The sequence below is a fragment of the Callithrix jacchus genome, chromosome 7 (assembly GCF_049354715.1).
Source record: "Callithrix jacchus isolate 240 chromosome 7, calJac240_pri, whole genome shotgun sequence".
In the NCBI taxonomy this organism is placed as follows: Eukaryota; Metazoa; Chordata; class Mammalia; order Primates; family Cebidae; genus Callithrix; species Callithrix jacchus.
Genome location: NC_133508.1, coordinates 146869263 through 146889953, shown reverse-complemented (window position 1 = coordinate 146889953; position 20691 = coordinate 146869263). Strand labels below are relative to the sequence as shown.

Here is a 20691-nt window from a genome sequence, read left to right as displayed (position 1 = left end):
TAAATCTCAAAGGAGGCCGGGAGCGGTGGCTCACGCCTGTAATTCCAGCACTTTGGGAGGCCAAGACGGATGGATCATGAGGTCAAGAGATCGAGACCATCCTGGCTAACATGGTGAAACCCCGTCTCTACTAAAAATACAAAAATTAGCTGGCCGTGGTGGTGAGCGCCTGTAATCCCAGCTACTCAGGAGGCTGAGGCAGGAGAATTGCTTGAACTTGGGAGGCGGAGGTTGCAGTGAGCCAAGATCGTGCCACTACACTCCAGCCTGGTGCCTGGTGGAGCGAGACTCTGTCTCAAAAAATAAATAAATAAATAAATAAATAAATAAATAAAAATAAATCTCAAAGGAATGGGAAGCCTTGAGCATTGATAGAGTCACTTTTATTAATAAGCATTAGTTGGATTTCCCAGCCCTTTTAGAGAAAATTCTCATTTTCTGGAATGCTGAGCTTCAATTCTGAGGCAACTGCTGATACTCTTCTGTGTACATAAGATGACAGAATCTGGCTGGGCACAGTGGCTCACGCCTGTAATCCCAGCACTTTGGGAGGCTGAGGTGGGTGGATCACCTGAGGTCAGTTCGAGACCAGCCTGGCCAACATGTAAACCCCATCTCTACTAAAAATACAAAATTAGCCAGGCGTGATGTCACATGCCTGTAGTCCCAGCTACTTGGGAGGCTGAGGTGGGAGAATTGCTTGAACCTGGGATGCCCAGGTTGCAGTGATCCAAGATCATGTTATTGCACTATAATCTGGACAACAAGAGGGAAACTCCGTCTCAAAAAAAGAAAAAAAAAAGGTGGCCAGGCGCAGTGGCCCACACCTGTAATCCCAGGACTTTGGGAAACCAAGGTGGGTGGATCACGAGGTCAGGAGTTTGAGACCAGCCTGGCCAACATAATGAAACTCCGTCTCTACTAAAAATACAAAAAAAAAAAAAAAAATTACCTGGGCATGGTGGTGCATGCCTGCAGTCCCAATTACTTGGGAGGCTGAAGCAGGAGAATCACTTGAACCCAGGCAGAGGTTGCAGTGAGCCGAAGTTATGCCACTGCACTCCAGCCTGGTGACAGAGCAAGACTCTGTCTCAACAAAGAAAAATAAAAAAGATGACAGAAGCTTCTTGGTCATGTATGAATGACATGTTTGGACTTGTGCATCCGTAGAGTTGACTTTGTATAGAGAAAAGATGCACAAAAATCAAGCCAAATCTGACTACAAGTCCTGTTTGCTACATAAATTAGTAGAAATTGAGGAACATCTGGATAAAGATATAAAGAAGTGAAGTGTAAGATATTAGACTATTGTAGAAAAAGCAGAGAGGTAAAATGTAACGTGTCAAAAATTAAGTAATACAGGTTTTATTACATGGGTAGTAGCAATAATTCAGAAAACATTTGTCTTGCCTCTGAAATTAGAAAACTTACAAGGCAGAGTGGTGTTGAATAATAAATAGAACATAGTCTTTAAGTGAGACATAGGTCTGAACTAGCTTTGCCATTTACTGACTGTGTGACCTTGGGAAAGTTATTTAGTCTGTCTGAGCCTCAGTTACCTACTGTATCTAATAAAATGTTGGTTTGCAAAATGAGATAAAGCTTGTATTAAGATTGGCAAGCATGTGATTGGTACTCAATGAATGTAAATTTCTTTCCTTCAAAGCTCATAGCTTTGATAAGGACAGTGTGTCAAAAAGGACTGCTAATGAAGTGCCGTGAAAGAGTTACTGTCCTATGGATAAAGTATACAAATTTACTTATTTTTAAACGTATTTTCATTTAAAAAATATTGAGCCAGGTGTGATGGCTCATACCTGTAATCCCAGCACTTTGGGAGACTGAGATGGGAGGATCACTTGAGGCTAGGAGTTTGAGACCAGCTTGGGCAATTTGGCAAGACCCCATCTCTATTTATTTTTAAAAAATACACACATATATATGGAAGCTCAATTAGATCATAAAGAGTACTACTTGAAATACTTGAAGTCAGTATCTTTTTTTTTTTTAAGTCAGTATTCATTTAAAATATATTTCAGGCTGGGCATGGTGGGTCACTGGAACCTAGGAGTTCAAGACCATCCTGGGCAACATGGTGAAACCTTGTCTCTACAGAAAAATACAAAAATATTAGGCATGATGGCATGTGCCTGTAGTCACAGCTACTTGGGAGGCGGAGGTGGGAGGATTGATTGAGCTCAGGAGGTTGAGGCTGCAGTGAGCCTTGATTGCATTACTGTACTCCAGTCTGGGTGACAGCAAGATCCTATCTCAAAAAAATGTCTTTTTTTGGTGATTACTATGTGTGAACAGCACACTACAATATCAAGAATACAGTGATTGAGGTACCATGGTGAACAGGAAGATAAAACATGAAAGAAAGGGAGTGTGTAATATTTTGTAAGGATATCTTTTCACTTGAACAGAAACGCTTAAAATGGAGAAAAATTATTTGAAATATATAAGCTTGTAATGCTTGTATTTCAGGCATGAACCAGCATTGGAGTTGGAGTCTGATGGCCTGAGTTTAAGTTCAAACTCTTATTTTCTAGCTATGCAATCTTAGGAAAATCACTTGTTTTGTGAGTCTGTTACCTCTCTGTGAAATGGGTCTTACAACCTATTTCACAGGTTATCGTGCAAGTTAAATGAGATCATGCATATGGAAGTTGCATATGTTGCAAAATGAAATGAAATGTTACTTTTTGAAGATTATTTTATTCTTTATACAGTTAATAGCTCTTACAAATTCTCTGTGAGCATAAAAGGGGACTTGTTGTGGTCATTAGTAGTTTACAGTAGAGCCTGATAGCCAAAAAACTCTTCCTCAGTCTTTCTCCTCTAGATGTCTGTGTATGTATGTTTAGGTGCTTAGGAGTATAGGCTCCTAACTAATAATGCTTTGTGAAGATGACTATCCAGCTTTGCTTTCCTGAACCCTAGAACTGTATTTTGATATGTCTTGTATACTTCTACTTGGAGAGGCCATTATCCACCATGCCTGGCTAATTTTTGTATTTTTAGTAGAGATGAGGTTTTACCATGTTGATCAGGTTGGTATCGAACTCCTGACCTTGTTATCTGCCCGCCTCAGCCTCCCAAAATGCTGGGATTACGGGTGTGAGCCACCGTGTCCAGCCTAATTTTTGTATTTTTAATAGAGACGGGGTTTCATCATGTTGGTCAGGTTGCTCTCAAACTCCTGACCTTGTGATCCGCCTGCCTCAGCCTCCCTAAGTGCTGGGATTACAGGCGTGAGCCACCGTGCCCAGCCTCAAAGAAAGTCTTTTAATAAAATCTCAAAAATTCTTAAAATTGTATAGAAATATATTGGAGGGAAAAAAATGTTTAGATAACACCACCATAAGTCTATACTTTTTAGAGAATTTAGGCATTATATTATCTAACCTATTATTCATATTCATCAGTCTATTATAAACTGGACCACAGAGATATAAGTGACTGTCCCTAGGCCACAAAACTGGAGACCCTACTCTCACTATCCCTGCCTAGTAACACGGTACTCCTCCGTTAAGACGTTCCTTTTTTTTTAAGGCGGAGTCTCGCTCTGTCACCCAGGCTGGAGTACAGTGGTGCGATCTTGGCTCACCACAACCTTCGCCTTCCAGGTTCATGCGATTCTCCTGCCTCAGCCTCCCAAGTAGCTGGGACTACAGGGATGCACCACCATGCCTGGCTAATTTTTGTACTTTTAGTAGGAAAGGAGTTTCACTTTGATGGCCAGGCTAGTCTCAAACTCCTGACCTCATGATCTGCCTCCCTCAGCCTCCCAAAGTTTTGGGATTACAGGCGTTAGCCACTGTGCCCGGCCCAAGACCTTTCTATTTTTTAAAATCCTTTTTGTGGTGTTTTTAAAAGAAGAAAGAAAAATAAATCTATTTATATACAGTTTATAAACTCTTAGGCTAAATCTTCTTTTTATATTTTTTGAGACAAGGTCTCACTCTGTCACTCAGGCTTGAGTGCAGTGGTGTGATCTTGGCTCACTGTAACCTCTGCCTCCCAGGATCATGTGATCCTCCCACTTCAACCTCCCAAGTAGCTGGGACCACAAGCGCCCCACCATGCCCAACTAATTTTTTTTTTTTTAAGAGACTGGGGTTCACCGTTTTGCTTAGGTTGGTTTTGAACTTCTGAGCTTAAGTGAGCTGCCTGCCTTGGCCTCCCAAAGAGCTGGGATTATAGGCGTGAGCCACTGTGCCTGGCCTCTTCATTTTTTTAAATTAAAATTTCTTGAGCATGGTGGCTCATGCCTGTAATTCCAGCACTTTGAGAGGCTGGGGAGGGTGGATCACTTGAGGTTAGGCATTTGAAACCAGCCTAGCCAATATGGTGAACTCCATCTCTGCTAAAAATACAAAAAATTAGGTGGGCGTGATGGTGGGCCTTGTAATCCCAACTACTCTGGAGGCTGAGGCAGGCAGGAGAATTGCGTGAACCTGGGAGGCGGAGGTTGTAGTGAGCAGAGATTGCACCACTGCACTCCAGCCTCTGGGCTACAGAGAGAGACTCCGTCTCAAAAATAATAATAAAATAAAATTTCTTTAACTAAAATATATTTTCCTTTACTCTCACCTCTGCCTTTTTTGTTTTTTTGCACGTTTCTGGAAGAAGTGATACACCTGTTGATGCACAGAGGCCTATTGGCAGTGAAATCTTGGGCCAGAGTTCAGTTTCAGAAAAAGAGCCTGCAAATGGAGCACAGAATCCAGGACCAGCTAAACAAGAAAAAAATGAGGTAATATTTACTATACCTAGTGTTTTTCAGATTTATTCTCTTTGTAAGAAGTAATATAATTTACTTAGAATGTAAAAATAATTTTCTGATATTTGGAAGTAGTAAAGAAGATACATAGACTTTCTTCTTCTTAGTTTATTTTCTTCCTCTCCCCAACAAATATGTAGCATATTTAGTTGCCATTGTGTATTCTGGAACAATTTTAACAAGTGAATTTATTAAAAATCTAAAATATCACAGTTGACATTGCATGTTTTATATGCTTTGGGACTTAAGTGATTGAGCTTACATTAAACATGGCTAGTTTGCATTATTAAGATATATGCCCTATTTTTTTACCAATTAGATTTAAGAATAAGAAATTAGACATTTTAAATATAGAATAAAACTTTTATCCAAGTCCAGGGTTCTAGATTATTTTTCTTTGGTGTTCTTGTGAGGAAATTGTATTGTGAATAAGGGTATAAGTTTTATATAGGCTGGGTGCAGCGGTTCACATCTGTAGTCTTAGCACTTTGGGAGACTGAAACAGGTGGATCACCTGAACTCAGGGGTTCAAGACTGGCCTGGACAACATGGCGAACCCCTGTCTCTACTAAAAATACAAAAAATTAGCCAGGCGTGATGGTGCAAGCCTGTAGTCCCAGCTTGAACCCGGGAGGCAGAGATTGCAGTGAGCCAACATTGCACCGCTGCACCCCAGCCTGGGTGACAAAGTGAGACTGTCTCAAACAGAACAACCGACAAACAGTTTTATGTAGTATGCCACTCTGAAGGGGTTAAGTGGTTTTCATAAGGTGAATATGTTTTTTATTTGTTTTCAACTAAATATTAAGAATGTATTTCTTTATAGCAATGCAAGAAAAAACATTAAAAAATAAATGAGAAAAAGTACTGTGAAGAGTACATGGATATGCACCAAATAATAGAGTTTTAAAATATAATGCAAATATTGAGAGAGCTGAAGGGAGAAATAGTTTTGCAATGATAATTGGAGACTTCAATACCCTACTCACAATAAAAAACATCTAAATAGAAGAACAATAAGTATATAGAGGACTTGAACAATACTGTAAACCAACTGGACCTGACAGATGTATATAAAACACTCCACTCGATAATAGCGGAATACATGTCCTTCTCAAGTGTACATGGAGCATTTTTTAGTGCTATGTGTTAGGGCTATTGGGAATTGTGCTGCGATAAACATACACTTGCAGATGTCTTTTTGATATAATGACTTATTTTCCTTTGGGTGGATACTCAGTGGGATTGCTAGATTGAATAGTAGTCCTACTTTTAGTTTTTTGAGAAATCACCATACTGTTTTTTTCCATAGAGACTGTACTCATTTATATTCCCACCAGCAGTGTGTAAGCATTCTTTTTTTACTGCATCCATGCCAACATCTATTGTTTTTTAATAATGGCCATTCTGGTTGGGGTACGTTGGTATTTCATTGTGTTTATTAAATATTAATGCAGTCCCTCCGTATGGATATTTTTAAAGAAATGCCAGATTTGTATTAGTCTTTATCTACATTCATATTCTGTGACCATGTCCCCCTTGTAACTATTATAATTTGTATTTTTATTTTGGGTTAGTCAGGGAACCAAGGCAGCCATTCATTTTGGTCAGTCTGTTGCTGTGGAATAAAGCAAATTAACTAATCCACTCGAGTATTAAGACTCACTTTTTAAAAGAGCAATAGATTAAGTATTTCGTGATGATTAAATATAGCTAATTGTATATTTTATTTGGCATTTATAAGAGGTACTGTTGAGCGAAGACATATTCTGTCATCGTTTGCTCAAATATATTGTTTTTATCTAATGTTTTTAAGCTTCGAGATTCAACAGAACAATTTCAAGAATATTATAGGCAAAGATTGCGCTATCAACAGCATTTAGAACAGAAGGAGCAACAGCGGCAGATATACCAACAGATGTTGCTTGAAGGAGGCGTGAATCAGGAGGATGGTCCCGATCAGCAGCAGAATCTCACTGAACAATTCCTTAATAGGTTGGTTTTCTAGTCACTTTTTAAAATATGGAGTTATTTGAAAGCTATTTAAAACATGCAATAGCTGTTACTTTCTATGTATAGTTTGACATTTTAAGACTTTTTAAGTGTTTCAAGTAACGTAGAGTTACATATTGCTTTCTAGTCACAGCATTCTGAGGGCTCATCTAGTTTGGTCTTTATTCCCTAAACAAGTAGAGCAGAAGAGTACAGAGGGTCAGTGCACAGGCTGAACCTTTGCACAGCCGACTGCCAGGTGGATTCAGCTGTCCCAGGTTAACTGAGGATCTAGTGAAAGTTACTCTAGTTCTTTTTGTCTCCTTGTCTGCTGCTTTTTTTTTTTTTTGAGACAAGGCTCTCATTCTGTCGCCCAGATTGGAGTGCAGAGGTGCGATCTTGGCTCACTGCAGACTTAACTTCCTGGGCTCAAGTGATCCTCGTGCCTCAGCCTCCTGAGTAGCTGGCACTACAGCACACACCACTACATCCAGCTAATCTTTGTGTTTTTTGTAGAGACGGGGTTTTGCCATGTTGCCCAAGCTGGTCTAAAACTCGTTGACCTCAAGAGATCTGTCTACCTTGGCCTCCCAAAGGGCTGGGATTACAGGCGTGAGCCACTGTGTTGACCCTTACCTACTTCTTATTTCTTCTAACCTTCTTATAAGGTTACCATGAGGATAAATAGAGTTAATCTATGTAAAGTGCTTAGAACAGTACCTGGCACATTGTAAGCACTATGTTATTAGTAGCTATTTTTATTGTTACTAAAGTGCTTAAACCTACAGATTTTTTTTCATCAAATATATTAAAACAATTCTTATAATTTCTGCCAAAACAATATGAATTACATTTATTGTTTCCAATTATAGGAGAAATATATACACACATATATGTGTGTGTTTATTTTTCATTATTTAATTTATTTATTTATTTATTTTTGAGATGGAGTTTTATTCTGTTGCACAGGCTGGAGTGCAGTGGCATGATCTTGGCTCACTGCAACCTCTGCCTCCCAGGTTCAAGCAATTCTCCTGCTTCAGCCTCCCGAGTAGCTGAGATTACAGGCATGCACCACCATGCCTGGCTAATTTTTGTATTTTTTTTTAGTAGAGATGGGGTTTCACTCTGTTGTCCAGCCTGGTCTTGAACTCCTGGGCTCAAGTGATCGGCCCACCTCAGCCTCCCAAAATTCTGGGATTACAGGTATAAGCCACTGTGCCCAGTCTTAGTGTGTGTTTAGAATTCAGTAAAATAATATATATTTAAATAAGCAAGGATTGTTGGAAGATTCAGTGATTAATATGTGCAAATGTACATATTAATTATAGCATACATAGGAAGTATGCTATAAATGTTGGCTATCATCATGATTACGATTAGGTAACTGTAATGGTGGCTGTTAGCTCTTAACTTGATTCAGTAGTATTGGGAGTAATCTCCTTGACAACTCTAAGTGTTGTGCAAGTCAGTGAGCCTGAAATTGATTTTGTCTTCAAACCTTTACAAAGGGAGTGTTTTTTTTTTTTGTTTTGTTTTGTTTTTTGTTTGTTTGTTTGTTTTGAGACGGAGTCTCACTCTATTGTCCAGGCTGGAGTGCAGTAGTGCAATCTGGTTATGGCTTGCTGCAGCCTCAACTGCCCAGGCTAAAGGGATTCTTCCATCTCAACCTCCCAGAGTGCTGGGATTACAGGTGTGAGCCACCACTCCTGGCTCTTTTTTTTTTTTTTTTTTTTTTTTTGAGATGGAGTCTTGCTGTGTCATCCAGGCTGGAGTGCAGTGGCGCTATCTTGGCTCACTGCAACCTCTGCTTCTATGTTCCAGTGATTCTCCTGCCTCAGCCTCCTGAGTAGCTGGGATTACAGGTGCACACTACCATGCCCAGCTAATTGTGATTGTCCTGCCTCAGCCTCCTGAGTAGCTGGGATTAGGTGCGCACCACCATGCCTGGCTAATTTTTGTATTTTCAGTAGAGACAGGGTTTCACCGTGTTGGTCAGGCTGCCCTCAAACTCCTGACCTCGTGATCCACCTGCTTTGGCCACTCAAAGTGCTGGGAGTATAGATGTAAACCACTGCACCTGGCCTTTTTGTTCTTCAAAGAGAGACAGAGTCTCGCTCTCTCACCCTAGGCTGGAGTGCCGTGGTGTGATCATAGCTCACTATAACCTTTAACTCCTGGGCTCAAGTGGTCCTCCTGCCTCAGCCTACCAAAGCTCTGAGATTACAGGCATGAGCCCTTGTACCTGGCTCACACAAGGATAGTTTAAACTGGTGGTTTCAAGAGTCGAATAAGTAGGCCTCTGAACATCCAGTTTGGGAATCATTTTCCTGTCACCTCTGATCAAGTCAGTGGCTTATCAGAATTATTCTTATTTGATGAATTGCCATTTCTGGTTTTTGGATGTTTTCTTTATAGCCCTGAAAGTCATAGATGCAACTTGAATTTCTGACCAAATTATTTTGCAGTGAAAGCAGCTATCTAGAAGTGGGAAGATGAAATGGCAAGGTTCTATGATCCTCTTCCCCAGTAGTGGTTAGCAATGTACTTCCTCAGAAAAAAAGCTAAGCTATTTGGGAAGATTCATTTTTCCTTTAAAGACATTCATAAATAGAATTTAAATTCTTTTTTTTTTTAATTTGAGACAGGGTCTTGCTGTGTTGCCCAGTCTGGAGTGCAGTGGTGTGGTGATGGCTCACTGCAGCCTCCACCTCCCACCTACCAGGCTAAAACAATCCTCCAGCCACCACAATCAGCTAGTTTTCGTATTTTTTGTAGTGATAAAGTTTCACCATGTTGCCCAGACTGATCTTGAACTCTTGAGCTCAGGCAATCCTCCTGCATTGACCTCCTAAAGTGCTAGGATTACAGGTGTGATCCACCATACCTGGCCTAGAATTTAAATTCTTTCTTGTAATTTAGGTTTAGTTTAGAGTATATTTCTTTTTTGTTTGTTTTTGAGACAGAATCTCACTCTGTTGCCAACGCTGTAGTGCAGTGACACAATCTTGGCTCACTGCAACCCCTGCCTCCCAGGTTCAAGCAATGCTCCTGCCTCAGCCTCCTATGTATCTGGAACTGCAGGTGTGCACCACCACACTCAGCTAATTTTTTAGTAGAGACAGGTTTTCACCATGTTGACCAGGCTGGTCTCAAACTCCAGAACTCAGGTGATCCACCTGCCTTGGCCTCCCAAAGTGCTGGGATTACAGGCATGAGCCACCATGCCTGGCCTAGAGCATATTTATTGTTAAACAACTATTTTCAATTTATTTAGGAATCAGAGTTTAAAATTACATTGAAAGGTAAGTATGTTGTGAAAATTCATAGGATAACCAGGTTCATAAATATTAAAGGATGCTTATTTTTATTTATTTATTTTTTAAACTTTTCTTTTTTGAGACAAGGTCTTACTCTGTCACTCATGTTAGAGTAGAGTGGCACAATCTTGGCTTACTACAACCTCTGTCTCCTGGGCTCAAGTGATTCTCTTGCCTCAGCCTCCTGAGTAGCTAGGAGTACAGGCATGTACCACCATGCCTGGCTAATTTTTGCATTTTTTATAGAGACAGGGTTTTGCCATGTTGTCCAAACTGGTCTTGAACTCCTGAACTCAGGTGATCTGCTTATCTCAGCCTCCCAAATCTCTGGGATTATAGCCGTGAGCCACTGCACCCAGCCTAACTTTTTTTTTTTTTTTTTTTTTTTGAGATGAAGACTTACTGTTGTTGCCCAGGCTGGAGTGCAATGGTGATCTCAGCTCACGGAAACCTCCGCCTCCTAGGTTCAAGTGATTCTCCTGCCTCAGCTTCCTGAGTAGCTGGGATTACAGGCATGCGCCACCACACCTGGCTAATTTGATTTTTTTTTTTTTCGAGACGGAGTTTTGCTCTTGTTACCCAGGCTGGAGTGCAATGGTACGATCTCGGTTTACTGCAACCTCCGCCTCCTGGGTTCAGGCAATTCTCCTGCCTCAGCCTCCTGAGTAGCTGGGATTACAGGCACGTGCCACCGTGCCCAGCTAATTTTTTGTATTTTTAGTAGAGATGGGGTTTCACCATGTTGACCAGGATGGTCTCGATCTCTTGACCTTGTGATCCACCCACCTCGGCCTCCCAGAGTGCTGGGATTACAGGCGTGAGCCACCGAGCCCGGCTAATTTGATATTTTTAGTAGAGACAGGGTTTCTCCTGTTGATCAGGCTCATCTCAAACTCCTGACCTCAGGTGATCCACCCGCCTCGGCCTCCCAAAGTGCAAGGATTACAGGCATGAGCCACTGCACCTGGCCACGTTTTTTTATTTGTACAAATTTATAGGGTACATAAGAAATTTTGTTACATAGATACAATGTGTAATCATCAAATCAGGGGATTTAGGGTGTCAGTTATCGAAGGCATACCTGCATTCACATATTTATTGTAGCCCTATTCACAACAGCCAAGATACAGAATCAGCGTAAGTATCCATCCATGAGTAAATGGATAAAGAAAATGTGACACATATACACAACGGAGTACTATTCAATCGTAAAAAAGAATGAAATCATGTCATTAGCAGCAACATGGATGGAACTGGAGGTCATTATCTTAAGTGAAATAAGCAGGCACAGAAAGATAAATATCACATGTTCTCACTGATATGTGGGAGCTAAAACAATTTGAACACACGGAGGTCAAGAGTAGAAAAATAGGTAACGAACTGGAAGGGGTGAGTGGGGGAAGAGAGAAGATGAAAAGGAGTGGGTTAAAGGATGTAAATATACAGTAAGATAGAAGGAATAAATTGAATGTTTGATAGCAGAATAGGATGACTATACTTAACAAAGACGTATTATTGTACTTAGTCATCCTATTCTGTGCCTGCAGGTATGCCTTCGATAACTGATTTCTTTTCCTTTGGATAGACACCTGGTAGTAGGATTGATGGATTAAATGGTTATTCTATTGTCAGTTTTTTGAGAAATCTCTATACTGTTTTCCATAATGGCTGTACTTACGTTTTCACCAACAATGTATGATTTCCCTTTTCTCTGCAGCCTCACCATCATCTGTTTTTTTTTTTTGTCTTTTTATATGTATGTATGTATGTATGTATGTATTTTAAGACTAGTCAAGTGAAGCAGTGAGAGTGGGGAAGGCACAAATAAATCTGTAACTGGTTGTGATCAATTAGTTATAAACACCACTGCACTTGAACCAGCCTGTCTTTTTAATAATTGTCGTTCTGACTGGGAGCAAGATGATATCTCATGTGGTCTTAATTTGTATTTCTCTGATGATTGGTGATTTTGAGCACTTAGAAAATATACCTGTTGGCCATTTGTATGTCTTCTTTTGAGAAATAGCTATTCATATGCTTTGCCCACCTTTTAATAAGATTTTTCTTTTTTTTATTTTTGAGACAGGGTTTGGCTCTGTCACCCAACCTATAGTGTAGTGGTGCACTGTCAACTCACTGCAACCTTTACTTCCCAGGGTTGAGTGATTCTCTGACCTCAGCCTCCTGAGTGGCTAAGACTACAGGCACACACCACCATGCCCAGCTAATATTTGTTTTTTTCTTGTTGAGTTGAGTTCTTTGTATATTCTGGATATTAGTATTTTGTTGCATGAATAGTTTGCAAATATTCCTCCCATTCAATAGGTCATCTCCTTAATCTGTTGATGTTTATCCTAAGTTTTTATAAGTTAGTTTCTCATAAATTTTATCATTCTCTTAACTGTTTCTTATCTATTCTGTTTTCTAACCCTTTAATATATTTTTGTTTAGTTCTTTTTTCTAGAACTCTTTAATTTTATGTGTTTGAGCCTCTCCTAGGGCTTTACAATACCTAGTGTCAAGGACACATTGAATGGAGATAGAATCTATAAATTAAAATGTACTTTTCCTTCTTAATGTTTATTCTTCCAAATTACTCTTGTAGCAGGTCATTATTCCCAGATTTAAATTTTGCATCTTCCTTTTGAGGGACATACAAAGAAGAGAAGAGATGCATGTAATCCCAGCAGTTTGGAAGGCCGAGGCAGGCAGATCACAAGGTCAGGAATTCGAGACTAGCCTGGCCGACATGGTGAAACCCTCTCTCTACTAAAAATACAAAAAAAAAAAAAAATAGCCTGGCATGGTGGCACATTCCTGTAATCCCAGCTACTCAAGAGGCTGAGGCAGGAGAATTGCTTGAACCCGGAAAGTGGAGGTTGCATTGAGCTGAGATTGCACCACTGTACTACATACTGGGCAACAAGAGCAAAACTCTGTCTAAAAAAAAAAAAAAAAAGGACAAGTTGTGTTATATAATTAGATCTTACTCAAAAAAATTAAGTATAGCATGATAGGAATTTTATTACTAGTACTGTATCATTACTTTATACCTCTTGCTCTTTTGTTTTTACTACTAATAATAATTGGCATCATTGATTTGACCATTATAGCCTCTCCCCTATCCCACTCCATTTCAGGAGAGTTAAAATGCTGTATTAGCCTTTTTTTTTTTTTGAGGCAGAGTCTCACTCTGTTACCCAGGCTGTAGTGCAGTGGCGTGACCTTGGCTCACTGCAACCTCTGCCTCCCAGGTTCAAGTGATTCTCCCACCTCAGCCTCCCAGGTAGCTGGGACTACAGGCATCTACCACTACGCCTGGCTAATTTTTGTATTTTTAGTAAAGATGAGGTTTTACCATGCTGGCCAGGCTGGTCTTGAACTCTCTACCTCAGGTGATCTGCCCACCTCAGCCTCCCAAAGTGCTGGGACTACAGATGTGAGCCACTGTGCCCATCCTGTATTAGTATCTTAAATGCTTTTTATACTTAGCATTTTTCCCATATTTATTTGACCTCACATCCTATTTTTTTTTTTTTTTTTTCTTGTGATGAAGTCTTATTCTGTCACCAGGTTGGAGTGCAGTGGCGTGATCTCGGCTCACTGCAACCTCCACCTCCTGGGTTCAAATGACTCTTTTGCCTCAGCCTCCCAAGTAGCTGGGACTATAGGTGCATGCCACCATGCCCAGCTAATTTTAAAAATATTTTTAATAGAGATGGGGTTTCACCATGTTGGCCAGGATGGTGTCGATCTCTTGACCTCGTGATCCACCTGCCTTGACCTCCCAAAGTGCTGGGATTACAGGCATGAGCCACCGCGCCTGGCCCCCTCATATCCTTTTTTATAGGGAGCATAAAAAGATGTATGTACATTTCACAAGAATTGTGTTTCACAGAACACAATTTGAGAAATGCTACCTAATTACAATTTTTAACTGATATTTAGTAAACACTAATAGTTCCTCTAATAATATTAAACTTTTTGAAAGTATTTTTTAAACTCTAAAAATACACATAACACAGTGTTTAATGTAGGAAAACTTAAAAATACCATGAGCCACAACACCTCTCAACAATTATACTCCCTGTGTTAGTCCTTTCTTATATTGGCTCTCAGCTGGAGAAAGTGATACTGGGCTATTTCTGCATCTATATCTTTTTCTTTTGTTCTTTTTTGTTTTCCGAGATAGTATCTCACTTTGTTGCCAGGGCAGGAGTGCACTGGTGTGATCATGGCTCACTGCAGCCTTGATCTCCTGGGCTCAGGCAGTCCTTCCACCTTAGCCTTCCAAGTAGCTAGGACCATAGGCATGCGCCACCATGTCTGGCTAAGTTTTTCTTTTTCTTTCTTTTGATAGAAACAGGGTCTCCCTCTGTTGTCCAGGCATCTCAAACTCCTGGGCTTTAGCAATCCTTTTGCCTTGGCCTCCCAAAGTGCTGGGATTATAGGGGTGAGCCACTGCTCCTGGCCATGGGTCAAAATATTTTGTTTGTTTGTTTGTTTTTTGGAGATGGAGTTTTGCTCTGTCGCCCAGGCTGGAGTACAGTGGTGTGATCTCTGCTCACTGCAGCCTCTACCTCCCAGGTTCAAGTGATTCTCCTGCTTCAGCCTCCTGAGTAGCTGGGATTACAGGTGTCTGCCACCACACCTGGCTGACTTTTGTATTTTTAGTAGAGATGGGGTCTGACCATGTTGGCCAGGCTGGTCTCAAACTCCTCAAGTGGTCTACCCACCTCAGCCTCCCAAAGTGCTGGGATTACAGGCATGAGCCACTGTGCCCGGCCCATGAGTCTAAATCTTGAGATCAGTGTAGCTTCCTCTTTGTGCCCTTTGTAGCCTGATAAAACACAGGGAGTCAGGCTTTGGTGTAGAGAGACTATTTGTTGAGGGCAAGGCGCTGAGGCTAACTTGTTTTGCTCCCTGTTTTATCTCCCAATTGTCTAGATCAGAGCCTGGCACATAGTATTTGTAGAATGAATGAGTGCATGTGGAGTAATAGGGATGCTACTTGACTTTTTACTCATCATGGCCTACTCTAGGCATCCATTTCTTACTTGACATAACATTACTCGAGACAGATGGAACAAAAATGACTTGTTTTGTTGATGAGCAATTTTGGTAGTGGTGGTATTGTTATTGACTCTTTTAAAATTAAATTTTAAATGGAAAATTAAACCAAAGTTTTACTGGGGAAGAAACAGATTTTTTTTCCTATTTTTATTATAAAAGCTGCTTTTTAAAACTCTGTGATACTGGCTGAGCACAGTGGTTCATGCCTGTAATCCCAGCACTTTGGAAGGCCAAGGCAGGAAGATAGCTTGAAGGAATTCAAAACCAGTCTGGGCATATAGCGAAACTCTGTCTCTACAAAAAATTTTAAAAGTTAGCTGGTCATGATAGTGTGCACCTGTTGTCTCAGCTATGCATGGGAGGTGGGAGGATTGCTTGAGTCCAGGAGGTCAAGGCTGCAGTGAGTGAGCCATGATCACGCCACTGCAGTTCAGCCTGGGCAGCAGAACAAGACCCTGTCTTAAAAAAAAAAAAAGTCTATAATGCCCATTATACCTATCTTCTTTAGTGTTATACTATGGGAAAATGTGGATCTTCTTTCAGTATCATGGTTGTGTCTTAAGTTGATGATGGTAATTTTTAATACTAAATTTGCAATAGATTATATGTACATATATTTATCTTTTCAGACTTTCAATCTTGTATATATTAGGAATGCAATTAAGTTTTTATTTTAAAATGATTACATTGTTTAATTTTATAGGTCCATTCAAAAACTCGGTGAATTAAATATTGGAATGGATGGCCTTGGTAATGAGATATCTACACTTAACCAGCAATGTAATGGGAGCAAAGGCAACGGATCTCATAGTTCTTCTGTGACTAGTTTTACTACACCACCCCAAGACTCTAGTCAGAGATTAACACACGATGCTTCACATATTCATACAAGCACTCCTCGTAATCCTGGATCAACAAACCACATACCTTTTCTGGAGGAATCACCTTGTGGAAGCCAAATGTAAGTGCTTGACCTTGTAAAACTTGGAAATACTAACTTACTACTAATGAATAGAAGGTTGAACTTCACTTTAGAGCCTTATAAAAATAAAAGTTTTGAGAGCTTACTGCCTACCAGTATTTTTTTCTAATCTGCCTTCATTTGTCTATGTTCTCTTTTACTAACTTCTAAGTCTCTTTAGAGTTTTCATTTTCCTTCTCTTTTTCTTTTTGCTTCCTCATCACCACCAAGGCGATTATATTTTTTATAAGCCGTCCTACTCAGAGAACCTACAGTTTTAGAATCTCTAAATCTCCTTGATTTTCTTTTTTCTTCAGTTGGCATCTTTGAACAAATAATCTTCAAATTCAGACTTTCAGGGCATAGGAAGATGTTTTACAATATGGTGGAATGATTGCAGCTGTGCTGCAGTGTTGACCATTTTGGCAATTACAGCAGTGGAAGACTGCGTATTTACGTTTTCACTGCTCAGGGAACATTTTTGTCTTGCTATAATTAGTATACAAGTGTTAATTTATGCAGCGGGAATAGTTAAGGAGCATTTTCTTTATTCTTAGCATAAAGCACTTTGCAGGGTGGTTCATTAAAAAATGTACAACATGAGATTCCCAGCTTTTGGCTGAGATTAAGTACAAAATGCATAACTTGCTTTTGGCACTTGTATGCTTACAGGAATTCACTTTATAAATAATTAGTGTCAAAAACCTAGAGCATACAAAAAACTTCAGAGCATACATTTGTTTAATTTTTGCTTCCTTTCTGAATTTTAATTTTTTTAATATTTGCTTTTTTATTACAGTTTTCATAATAGTCATTTTGAGTACTTTCAAAACAAGAACTCAAATATTAAAATTTAATTTTTATTTTTGTCCATGTAGTATACATACATGGTTTCAAAAGACAAATAGTACTAAGTCTTAAAATAAAACCCATCTTTGTCCATGGTTTTATTTCTTGTTGGCTGACATTTTCAACCAATATGGTTTTTCTTTTGATATATATACGTACAATTTTTTTTTTAAGATGGGGTTTCACTGTGTTGCCTAGGCTGGTCTCAAACTCTGTGCTTAAGTGATCCTCCTACCTCAGCTTCCCAAAGTCCTGGGATTACAGGTGTGAGCCACCACACCCAGCCTTTTGCTATATATTTCCACATTTCTGAATAACATACTTCTATTACTGTTTTTACTATCCATTGATTCCCTACCATACTCTTCACGCATAACACCCTCACTTTGTCTACCGCTTATTTTTAGTATATATCAATTTCTATTTAAATCTGTATCAGGTCAGGTGCGGTGGCTCACACCTGTAATCCCAGCACTTTGGGAAGCCTAGCTGGGTGGATCATGAGGTCAGGAGTTCAAGACCAGCCTGACCAACATGATGAAACCCCGTTTCTACTAAAAATACAAAAAAATTAGCCAGGCATGGTGGTGGGTGCCTGTAATCCCAGCTACTTGGGAAGCTGAGACAGCTACTTGGGAGGCTGAGAATTGCTTTGAACCTGGGAGGCGGAGGTTGTAGTGAGCGGAGATCATGCCACTGCACTCCAGTCTAGGCAACAGAGCAAGACTCTGTCTTAAACAAAAAAAATTAGTATCAGTGTTAACATTACTATGATCTCATAAATGTTATTTACAACTGGGTCGTGTAGTGCAATATGAATATATTTCTTTTTCATATAACTTCTTGTTTTTCTTGGGGTCAGTAATTGCCTTGAGTTGGTGTACATGTGTCTGTATATGATTAGTTTTCTTTTTTTTTTGAGATGGAGTTTAGCTGTTGTTACCCAGACTGGAGTGCAATGGCATAATCTCGGCTCACCGCAACCTCCACCTTCTGGGTTCAAGCAATTCTCCTGCCTCAGCCTCCCGAGTAGCTGGGACTACAGGTGCGCACCACTGTGCCCAGCTAATTTTTGTATTTTTAGTAGAGACGGGGTTTCACCTTGTTGACCAGGATGGTCTTGATCTCTTGATCTTGTGATCCACCCGCCTCGGCCTCCCTAAGTGCTGGGATTATAGGCGTGAGCCACCGCGCCCGGCCTAGTTTTCTTAATATTTACACTAAACTGTAAGTGCTTTAATAGAATTATAAAATCATAAAACTTCTCTTATTATTGTAAAAAATATCAGAAATTTTTTTATTCCATTTTTTTTCCCTTGGGAGATGTCTCTCCAGGATCACTCCTGCTTCACTTTATATTTTCTGTTTTTTTATCACTTTATGTAGGTCTAGATAGAATCCTGGGACTTTCCTCACTGTTCCCCTGGGATTTCCTTTGCCTCATCTCTTTATTAGATTCCCTGTTTTTAGCATCTCAGTTTCCTAAAAAGGGGTAATTAGAGGTGAAGTTTCTGAGACCTTGCTTGTCTAAAACTGTGTGTGCTATATATTTCCACCTTTTTTTGTTAGTATTGCTGGGTATAGAATTCTAGGATGAAAATCATTCCTCATTACTTCAAAGGCATTGCTACATGATTTTCCAGTTTTAGTGTTCTGATTAAAAAGTCTGATGCTGTTTTGATTTCTTATTTTTATTATTTTTTATTTTTTTGAGATGGCGTCTCGCTCTGTTGCCCAGGCTGGAGTGCAGTGGCACAATATTGGCTCACTGCAACCCCCGCCTTCTGGGTTCAAGTGATTCTTGTGCCTCAGCCATCCTAGTAGCTGGGACTACAGGCATACACCACCAGGTGCTGGAGAATCTGGTAAAAGCACCAACTAATTTTTGTATTTTTAGTAGAGATGGGGTTTCACCATGTTGGCCAGGCTGTTTGACTTCTCATTCTCTGGGTGAGGCTTATTGTTCAGTCTATTCTGAAACTGCACAATGATATAGAAAATTGACCTTAGAGTGAGTCTGTGTTTCTTCATTCTGCTGGGTACTTCATGGGCCCTTTTTATGTTGGAAATTTAAGTTCTAGGAAATTAAAAAAATATTATTTAGCTTAGCAATATCCTCACCTCCATTTTTTATGGATTTGTTTTTTTTCTACTATCAAATTTTAATTTTCTAAGAGGTCTTTCTTATTCTCTAATTTCTTGTCCTTTTTTTTTTTAAATAGAGCTTGCTTCTGTTTCCTTAATCCATTATTTCCTCTTATATCTAAGGACTTAAATTCTATTTTTGTAGCTTTTATTCCCTAAATTGCCTCGCTTCTCCCAAGTTCATTTTTCTCTCTACCTTTTTCTCTCTCTGTTCATTTTAGTCTCTACCTTTTATCTAGGAGGATTCTTTTCAGGTATCTAGAACGTTTTGGCTGGCTGTTAACAGTGAGGCATTAAAATAAAAGCTGGCTGGGTATGGTGGCTCACACCTGTAATCCCAGCAACCTGGGGGGTTGAAGCTGTTGTAGGATTGCTTGAGCCCAGGAGTTCAAGACCAGTCTGGGCAACACAGGGAGACGCTGTCTCTATTATATTTTATGATACTAAATAAAAAATTTAAAAGCTGATTGGAAGAAAGGGCTACATACGTGGGTAGATCTGTGTGCCTGAAGAGGGATCCTTGGGAAGCACATTTGGACTTTTGCTGGGTTCACAAAAAGTGATTACGTGGTTGTTTTGCTAAGGAACCCTCAACTGTAAGTTTCTGATAGTTTCTTCTCTTGGGTCGGATAATTTTCCTAAAGAGCATTGTCCAGTGTCCTGTCTGGGGTTGGATTTAAGCATAGCAAACAGGATTCTGGAACTAAGCAAGGGAAGCATACTTGACATCTCACTCCAAAATACGTCGACTCTTGACTTAATTTTCTTTCCAGAATGGCTTTTCATCTCCTCCTTAAAACTGTCATTGGTGCGGCTGAATCCAGAACATATTTTAATGAATGTCTCCAGAGAGTAACTTTGGAGTCAGCTTGGATTGTTTGCTAAAAAGAAAAATTAGTGTTTGAAAGGGTAGATTAATTTATTTTCTATTTTGATACACAGATTAAACTTTACTTGAATTTCTACTCCCACAGCTCATCAGAACATTCGGTCATTAAGCCACCTCTGGGAGATTCTTCAGGGAGTCTATCAAGGTCAAAAGGGGAAGAGGTAATACTTTGGGGAAGGAAGTTCATTGTTTTCCTATACACTTGTAAATTTTGCTAAGGAATTCTCAATTCAAAAAACCATTTTAGTCAGACATGGTATTACACACTACCCAGGAGGCTGAGGCAGGAGGATGGCTTGAGTCCGGAAGTTTGAGATTATAGAGTACTAGAATTGCACCTGTGGATAGCAGCTGCACCATTCCAACCTGGGCAACAGAGCGAGACTTTGTCTCTTAAAAACAAACAAAAATTTAAAGTAGTTATTACTGGTAATGTTGGTATTTATCTCAAGGCTCAAGGCATTGAGCTCTCAATGATGTCACTGAAGAGGGATCCTTGGAAAGCACATTTGGACTCTTGGGAATATTCATACTAATGGCCTAGTACTGGCCTTGGGACATGAATTGAGGCCCCGTGTTATTCTCTGAACCCTGTGGTTAATTTCAGATACGATTAGTATCTCCTTTGGGCTTCTCATCAGTATACCTGGTTTTTGGCTTTGAAACCAAACATCCT

The 20691-nt window shown here is 39.8% G+C and overlaps 1 protein-coding gene across 10 annotated transcripts in view; it reads left to right on the top strand.

Moving 5' to 3' along the window:
- WDR47 (WD repeat domain 47) overlaps positions 1 to 20691 on the top strand; it is a 77476-nt gene that overhangs the window by 32041 nt on the left and 24744 nt on the right. For 6 of the 10 annotated variants that reach the window (XM_002751167.7, XM_002751168.7, XM_035252359.3 and 3 more), the window contains exons 6-9: positions 4633 to 4759; positions 6603 to 6781; positions 15875 to 16132; positions 20101 to 20176. In XM_002751167.7, coding sequence (XP_002751213.3) covers positions 4633 to 4759; positions 6603 to 6781; positions 15875 to 16132; positions 20101 to 20176 — 640 coding nt within the window. The remainder of the gene's footprint in view (positions 1 to 4632; positions 4760 to 6602; positions 6782 to 15874; positions 16133 to 20100; positions 20177 to 20691) is intronic. The other 4 variants (XM_009001822.5, XM_035252356.3, XM_035252360.3 and 1 more) reach the window with 1 other exon arrangement.